The following is an 8,995-nucleotide window of genomic DNA, read 5'->3' as shown; positions in this document are numbered from 1 at the left end:
TGCCTCTACCCAACTGAAGGGTGCGCTGGAAAAGTAGAAGTAAGGAGCACAAATTTGGTGGTGATTGGGTGAAGACCATCAACTCGTCTTCGGGTTCACACCTATGAACGAATGAATCATCACGATCCGCATCAATGCCAAGTTCTATAACATCAACCAAATTTGTGGTGTCATGTCCGACGAATGAACTCTTCGAACAGGCATACAAGCAATGCAGATTTCTTTCTATTAAATTTCCGCAACTCACTCACCAATGGATAGATTTCGACCATAATTTTCGATTTTGCGTGTTCAATGATATCGAAATCAGCGACATCTATTAGCCCAAAATGTTAAGAAATACCGAATTACATATCAGCGAACTGTAAAGCGCCAAATACACGACACGAACATTTCCGCGAACATTCCCGTTATGTCATGTTTCTGCGAACTTTTCTGTCGTGTATGTTGGTGCTTTAGTAGGGATGCAAACATCGTAAAATGAAACATCGATGGTTCGATGTATCGATGTTTCTTCAAAACCTATCGAAATCAAAAACATCGGCCATTAAAACAGCGATACATCGAAACATCGATGCATTTTTGAACTTTTTTAAATTATTTTAAATTTAGTGTGAAAAGCTAAGGGATACAGAAGCAGAAGCATAAATAAATGAAATGTAGTACCCCTTAAGTTGATACATTTTAACTTCACTTAGCATTATATTTCTGTTAAAGTTTTTTCTCAATAAATAACAGAATTTCAAAACAACGATATGGAAAATTTTTTCACTGTCATTTCTTTTCGTTCTTGCGTGATAGTTGCCCTGGGTTTAGGAAACAGTCGTTTAGTCGGCACTGAAGAGGCTACAATGTGTAAATATTAAAAAGTCTATTTATACAACTCCGGAAACACAGTATTCATGTCAACTCACACTAAATTGACTTCTGATTGGTAGGGGTAACAGCCGAGATACACTTTCTCTTCAACCTACCGTCCCTGTAATTGTAGATAAATTTGACAGCTTACATTTCACCTTTTGGTGGACCAAATGTTTATTCTGGTTCCAAACATCAAACGAGTATTCTGTTCCACACTCATCCGAAGATTCCGTTGTATCAACGCGATTAATTTTCTATGAAACAAAAAAAATGTATTTCCTTTAGCCCTAGCATCTTTACGCCAGAATTATGTAAATTGTATAAATAAATCATAAAAGTAACCGCAGGTTCAAGCGCACATTCCCTTAACGAATTCTACGTATTTTACAAAAATCTAATTCCAATTTAATAAAGCGTATCCAAATAGAGGGTTTCGGGTTAATACCCGAAAAGTGTGAAGGTGTGAAGTAAAATTTGTATATAAAACATCGACATAAAACATCGTTAAAAGTGACATCGATGCATCGATGTTTTTAGATTCGAGACATCGATGCTTTTTGACGAAAACATCGATGTTTCAAAAACATCGATACATCGTTTGCATCCCTAACTGTTAGGCACCACAACACAAAGCGTCTTGCTCGAACACGGGCATTAGAGCCAACATTTGTGCTTTAAATGGGTAACATGTGAAATAAGGAGATATTTATTTGTAAGATCCATCAAGACAACGCCCAAACTTAATATATCGAAAAATAAGTTTAACGTATTCCAAATAGATACAAATTCCTATCATATCGCTGTGCACCAGTAATTTTATTAATGTCCCGATCACACGCCATCGGAAAACATCAGAAAAAATTTAAATTTTTTTATTTGTGTTCGTACTTTTGAATCTATTGAACACCTTTTCTGCAACTTGAAAACCAAAAAATAATTATATGCTAACAATTTATACATAAGTTAAATATATAATTTTCAGTTGATTGAAATTTATTATTAAATGCTTTATATAAATTGTTTACGATTCTTTGCACATTAAAATAAATATTTTTTTAATTTTTAATACATAGCCTTTAAGTGCCAAGTTTCCAAGAATTACTAAAATAAACCACATATCAAATGAAACGATTTAAAAATGAAGACAGCTTTTTAATTTTGCAAATAGCGTCACCAAAGAGATTTTATCCATGTAAGTGACAAAAATTAAATAATTGATTTTAATGTACCAAATTGTTTATAAATATATAAAAAACAAACTGCAAATCTCTATGAACATTCTTCTTGGCTCTTCCTTACGCATCTAGCGACTTTTCGTTTAAACTCCGGATATGACTCTCTCCATTCTTTAGCAGCATCAACATTAGCTGGAGATTCATCATTTGGATCAGCCAGCATTGATATCACAGATATCAAAATCGTTTCAACGGTGTGCACTGGTAACCAACGTTCAGATGCTTTTTCGTATCCCCATTTATCATCGCCCGGCTCATGTAAAATAGAAATGCATACATCTCCGTTCTTTTCAATGTTAGGATGCCAAATTTCTGTTACAAACTTCATTCGTGGAGGACGTAGAGGATATTCTTTCGGAAAATACAAATGCGCTTTAAAAAACCCTCCTTCACTGTAAATAAAATAATATACATAAGTATAGTAGTTCCTCTATTGAGGTCGTGTATAGTAAAACCGAAAATAGAATAAAAACATAAATGATAAAAGGAACTAAATTCGTACCAGTTATATACGGACTTATTAACAACAAAGGAAGGGCTAAGTTCGGGTGTAAACGAACTTGTTATTATCTAATATTAACCGATATATACGGTATAAAGTCTACCGGAAATTGAAAATCCGCATATGATGCATATGGGGGATAGAGAAAGCATTGCTATAATTTCCCCCATTTTTGGCACAGAGGCACACTATTACTATATTATAATCTGACTTCAACAAATAAGAAATAAGAAACATTCAAAACAGTATTTGTGCAAAGTTTTATTTCGATGTCTTCATTGTTTATTGATTTATATACATATTTGAACGTGAACGAATCACATGGAATTCAAAATTGTATTATATAAGAAGTAGGTGTGGTTGTAAACCGACTGACCCATTTTCAAACGATACCATTGGGACGCTCAATTAATGTTATTAACCGAATTTCGTTGAAAGTGGTGGAGTAGTTCCAGAGATATGATTTTTGACCCATAAGTGGGCGGAGCCTAAGTGGGCGGGTGCCACAGTTATTTTTATATACAAACATGTAAGGAAAGGCTAAGTTCGGGTGCAACCGAACATTTTATACTCTCGCAATTTATTGATATAATTTTATAAAGATAACACAATTCGACCCATATATTCGGCATAAAGTTTTATAGATATGGGGACTGAGGTAATTCCTAAACCGATATCACTCGTTTTCACCACCAAGATACAATATAACGAAGACTATACGCTCACTTAATTTTATATTATTTATAATTAGGTATACGGGATCTGGGGGAAGTTATGACCCGATTTTAACCATTTTTGGTACAGAGAAAAACTGATATAAGAAAAAAATTCAGAGGGAATGAATTACATTAAAATATCTGAGAGATTTACCTATTTTTTCGGTGGAAAATTACCCATAGCATGCAGCTTCCTTCTACCATTTCATATGTACAATTTTGTGCTTCTGACGTTTCTCGTTAGTGAGTTAACCCACTTTTATCCGATTTCTTTAATTTTTGGACTGTATAAGGAAACGGCTAAAAGAAACGACTTCAGTTTGGTTTATATAGCTTTATTGCTTTGCAAGATATATAAAAAAAACCTATTCCGGAGCGGGGTCGCGCCCACTTAAAAAAAAAATACAGTCGACTCTCGTTAATTCAAACCTGCGATAATTCGAACCTCTCTATAATTCAAAGTTAGCACGAGTTCCCTACTAAATCTCTTTATATTTCGAACTAAATCAATACATTTTCATACACTTGGTAATTCGAACGAAAAAACGATTGCTATTTAACAAAACGACGCGTTAATTCGAACTCATCAGCATCCAACACTCGACAATTCAAAGTTGCAGAGAGAAGAGGCGGAAAGATTGTAAGTACATTTTGAGACAAGTTCAAACTTGTATCAAGATACACGAGCCTTTGTTTTTGTTATGATTTTTAGCAATAGAACCATTAATTGACATCAGCGGGGTGAGTTTTTCTGATTTTGTTCAAGTGGGTGAAAATGTTGCTGTCTCAGGTTCACTAACCGATGGCGAAATTTGATACCTTACAAAGCTTCTGTCTACAAAACGAAAGTGAAATGCACTTTTTCTTTTAAAAAAAGTTATTGAGCAGTGTGCAGCAGAATTGTGCTTTAAAGCTAACCAGTATAACAAAGTTCTTTCGTAAGATTAATTAATTCACATTACGAATACATGTATGTACACGAATGTACCTCTTAATTCTTGTCATTTTTATATTAATAAATAAAAATTAACCAACACTTAGTAATTCGAAGTTTTATTTATTTTCTCTCACAAATTTCGAACCATTTGATATTTCAAACACTCGATAATTCGTAATATTTCAAGAGTCCCTCGAGTTTCGAATTAACGAGAGTCGACTGTACATCCAAATGTGCCCCTCCCTAATGCGATCCTATGTTCCAAATTTTATTTTCATAATTTTAGTTATGGCTTAGTTATGACACTGTATAGGTTTTCGATTTTCGCCATTATGTGGGCGTGGCGGTGGATCGATTTAGCACATTTTCGAAAGCAACCTCCTCAGGGTCCCAAGGAATATGTGTTCCAAGTTTCATTAAGATATCTTAATTTTTACTCAAGTTATCGCTTGCACGGACAGACATCCGGATTTCAACTCCACTCGTCATCCTGATTATTTATATACATATATTTAACCCCATTAACCTCTGTACCATCTTTATCATACAATTAAGGAGTCTTGCGCAGGGTTGCACTAAAAGTGCTGCCTGTTTGTTGGAATATCTGAATTGCATGTAGCATCAAATTTTAAATTAGTGACCGATGTTCAAATGTCAAAACATCTTTAGGGTTACTTTGTATATTTGTACGAAAAGAAAATTGAAGAGACAAAGGGTCTTTTTTCGGACAATTCCTGCAATGAGCAAAGAATTAAGGTGCTAAAGAGCTAGTAAAAAAATGCAATAGAACAAGAATATTAAATAAATGCATTGTGTTACAAATATTCTGCCAATTTACGTGATAGCTTATCCTACGATAATGGATTATTAGAACCAAACTTTTATACTCTGTGCAGTATGATGTGAGAGTATAAAAAAGCTTCATTAACAGTTTTCTAGGATTTATTTACAAAAAAAAATTACAATATAGTAATTTTTATGTTATAAGTGAATTTTACAATATCTATTCTATGTGAGAGGCAATAAACCATACTTCTACAAAATCAGTTTTTCTTAAAAAAAAAATAATGTCACTATAAGGCATAATAATAAAGAATGTAAAAGAACTTACTAAAGCGTATCCGGAGGTCCTATTATGAGAACTTCCCATCGAAATATGTCGTTCTCATCAATCAATCCTGCCGAGAATCCTTCTACGGGATTTTTATTCAACTCTAAAATGAAACAAATTAAAGTAGTTTTATATTAATTTTAAATAGTTTCGCAAAAACATTGTATTGAAGTCACTTATTGAAATAACTTTTTTAATTAGTATAATTTAATTGACAATATGTAAGATATATTAATAAAAATATGTGTATTGTCTTGACATTCTGTAGTTTGGCGCCTAAAATGGGTGAAATCGGCCCCTGATTCCATACATTACATATACTACATATAAATGTATTGATTATACTATTATATGCGTGCGATATGGTACGAGACGAGGAAATTAAAAAAAATCAGTTGAGATCTTCTCCTAAATTGAATATTCACAATATGGTATGTATACCTATTCTTTTATATTGCCGAATATATCGGTTAATATGCGTGATGCGACGCCACCCTTGGGGAGTGGCCAACTAAGGGCCTCTACAGCCCCCAGGAGCGCAACTAGACAGCATGACACCCAGTCTGAACAACTTCGACATATATGCTACTCCCTCACACACGGAGACGCGACAACTTTACCGACATACAACTGACTCCTATAATTTAACTACAAAGGATTTCAGAACAAGATTAAGAGAGATTGCCGATTTTATGAGCTGGGAAGGCGTATCAATAACTGAAATCACTAAGAACACCTGAAGTGCGCAGGTTTCAACGTTATTAGTAAATTTCGCGAACGAGATAGTGGTATATCATCTTATCGATGGCGACATCGCAAGGATGCTACTCTAGAATGTAGTATTACTATCCGATATCGATGTCTAAATATTTCATATATTAATTCCTGCAGTTCATTTTTGCCCTACAGGGTTTGGAACGAATTGTACCACGACTTTAAAACGTAATATGATCTTTGGCATTCTATCTGTCAAATGATCGTACAGTGATGGAGCTGACAGAACATATAGACCTTTTGACAATCTGCACAATAAATGACGAAGCCCCCACCAGAATTATCGGTACCTGTATTACTTCACCATCGCTACAGTGGTTTTATAAACAGCATAACTGGCTGACATATGCTAACATTGGCACTTACACATAATTATCTCCAAGGAGAAACGTACTTTATTTCTGTGGACAAACGCATCTAAATAAACTTTCATAAGGCTAACTTCGACGACTTTAACAAAATTCACTACTAATGCTTTCACCGCTCTACCCAATTCTACGACAGTTTTAGCAAACGAGCGCGGCGATTTACGAAAGGCCGATAGCTGTGATCTCCGCTTAAGGGATCTCAATTTTTAGATTCGGCAACTGATAAACAACCATAAACAGACGAAATTAATAGAATACCTAATTTTCCACTGGTGTGAGTGAATAATGCTAAAGTATAGTGTCGACACATCGAAACGAATTCAATGATTAATACCGGAATTACATGAGCAGGATTCTGAATGCAGAAAAAAATTTGTATTGATTTCACAGTTCAAATTCTGCTCCTCATTGCAGATCTGCATGGCATGTCAAATTTGAATTTCCATGACTTTCGGGTTGTTGTTGTTAGCGGCATGAATCATTTCTCTAAAATTCTAAAGAAAGTTGAGTTTTGGCAGCCCTTGGCGTAAAAAAAAATTAAGCTTCATAGTTTAACCCGACCAAGGTCTGTCAATACGGTGGCATTACTATAAACTATGTAGAATTGTGTTTTCTACCGCTACAACAAGAAAACACTACATGTTTCGAATTCAATATTTCTTATTTTTGTTTGATTTGTTAGTCTCGAATTAATTTTAACTAGAAGTATTACACCTTTTGTGATAAAAATTTGTATTATTATATTTAGCAAAAAAATGGTAACAACATATTTTAATGCCATTTAAAATTGTGTACTACCACATGCCAATTCATATTCTCAACCATAAATATGCATTCTGCAATAGACTACCTAACCTAATTGTGCCCAGACTAACCATACATTTCCGTGTTCATAAATACATATTGTAATATGTATGTTCTGAAAAAAAAACAATACACCTATTATAATTAATATTAAAGGATAAATAGCAACACACTTAAAATTTATTAAAATCTCAAAATGATTTCCATTTATTCATGAGTGTATGTATGTACATTACATACCGTTTTTCGTTCTCTGCAAAATCTTCACATTTGAGAAGAGTAACAAAGGGACATAAATTAAAACTAGCTTATTAAAATATTCTTTAATTTCATAGTGAAATTAGATTATAATTAATATACATTATATTATATGACCAACTTACCTGCTAATTGTTTTTTTAACAGCAAAGAGGATTGCAATTCAGACATTTTAATACCAAGCTATATACCACTTTATAAGGACGATTAATTTTTGTGTAGTAAACCTATCTCTACTCCTTTCCTTGCTTCCTCCCGAAAAACGGTGTATACTTCCAACAATACAACAATTTACCCAAAATAAAGCTTCCGTTCACGACAGCAGCAAAAATTTAGCATCGGTATAATTTAGTAATGTTCAAAACTAAACTATCGATTTCCAAGCCATCAAACCCCGTCAGAGCTGCCAATAGTAGTTTTTGAATATAAGTAAGTAAAAAATATAATGGTGTAATCTATTATTTTAACTACTCTGTGTCTGAATTAAAGAAATGAATGAATGAATGAAAATTTGTGCAATTACTGAATTTTTCATTCTTGTTTTTCTGAATTACGAACTGAAGAAATATTTTGATCCGATTTATACTCTTCTAGAGCGAGTAATTTTGATGTTGGTTATCGATAGCGTCAGTAGAGAGCGGTGCGGATATATAAAACTAAGAATGAAAGGAGAACAGATTACGACACAGGTTTATTGTTAGCTTTTTTGTGTTTTCACTTCCTGTGCCTCGAAGAAAAACTGTTGTTTCTGTTGTTGTTGTTTTAACGATTATTCACCCCTGCTGAAACAAAAAGCACGTCTGTATCTTCCTCTGCTCCGACCATACCGGTGCTTGTAAGTGATTGGATTGTAAGTGGCCAGCAACGTTTCTTTGACCGATTTCACACGGGCAATTTTTGTCGCGGCAATTCTTAGTTTAATAGGAGAGGGGGCGACCAAGGGACGCTAGAGAGAGAGAAATTCTCCTCTCTTCGTCGCCCCCTCTCCTATAAAACTAAGAATTGCCGCGACAAAAATTGCCCGTGTGAAAACGGTCTTTGTGTTTTCTTGCTTATTGCGGCTCTGTACTTGGATCGTTATCGCGGTCGTATGTGGAATGAAGGAGTGCAGACTGTCGAAAGAAACGCACAGAATTTTGGAGTTATTCACGTCGGTATTGGAGTCTCATCGACGTGAATGTTAAATATGTATATACCGAAGTTAGAAAAAGGAGAAACGTTCTGTTATCATATGAAATTGCTATCAGCGCCAACATATTGTAACGAAAATGGCACCAGAACAACCTAGAATAGACAATCGAAATCGATAACTTGCCAGATGTATCTAGACATCGATATTCGTAGTTGCCAAAATGTTCGAGTGCTGATGTATCGTTTATAATCGACTATATAAGGGCTGCCGGACTGGCAGCAAGACACAGTTCTAATA

At 34.4% G+C, this 8,995-nt stretch overlaps 1 protein-coding gene and 1 long non-coding RNA gene across 2 annotated transcripts; one reads left to right on the top strand and one right to left on the bottom strand.

Annotated features, from left to right (window-relative positions):
* The first annotated feature begins 1,457 nt into the window (after positions 1-1,457).
* On the top strand, positions 1,458-2,026 carry LOC128922757 (uncharacterized). The gene is made up of 2 exons (XR_008471937.1): positions 1,458-1,573; positions 1,935-2,026. It is a non-coding gene; the product is annotated as an uncharacterized LOC128922757 (long non-coding RNA).
* On the bottom strand, positions 1,993-7,944 carry Ube2g1_0 (ubiquitin-conjugating enzyme E2 G1). Its single transcript, XM_011189872.3, has 3 exons — positions 7,692-7,944; positions 5,363-5,465; positions 1,993-2,488 (listed from the first exon to the last, which is right to left on the bottom strand). Exons 1-3 carry the CDS (start codon positions 7,735-7,737, stop codon positions 2,131-2,133), a joined length of 507 nt encoding a protein of 168 aa, XP_011188174.1. The 5' UTR covers positions 7,738-7,944; the 3' UTR covers positions 1,993-2,130.
* Between the last annotated feature and the right edge of the window lie 1,051 nt (positions 7,945-8,995).

The sequence above is a fragment of the Zeugodacus cucurbitae genome, chromosome 2 (assembly GCF_028554725.1).
Source record: "Zeugodacus cucurbitae isolate PBARC_wt_2022May chromosome 2, idZeuCucr1.2, whole genome shotgun sequence".
Classification (NCBI taxonomy): Eukaryota; Metazoa; Arthropoda; class Insecta; order Diptera; family Tephritidae; genus Zeugodacus; species Zeugodacus cucurbitae.
Note: the sequence above shows the minus strand (reverse complement) of the source record. Positions and strands in the feature narration are given on the sequence as shown.

Bases quoted from the DNA above. Each gene is read 5' to 3' on its own strand.
- Ube2g1_0 (XM_011189872.3), bottom strand. From the start codon at position 7,737: ATGTCTGAATTGCAATCCTCTTTGCTGTTAAAAAAACAATTAGCAG. The intron at 5,466-7,691 runs GTAAGTTGGTCA...GTTTCATTTTAG, and splicing joins GTTAAAAAAACAATTAGCAG to AGTTGAATAAAAATCCCGTA. The intron at 2,489-5,362 runs GTAAGTTCTTTT...TTTTATTTACAG, and splicing joins GGACCTCCGGATACGCTTTA to TGAAGGAGGGTTTTTTAAAG.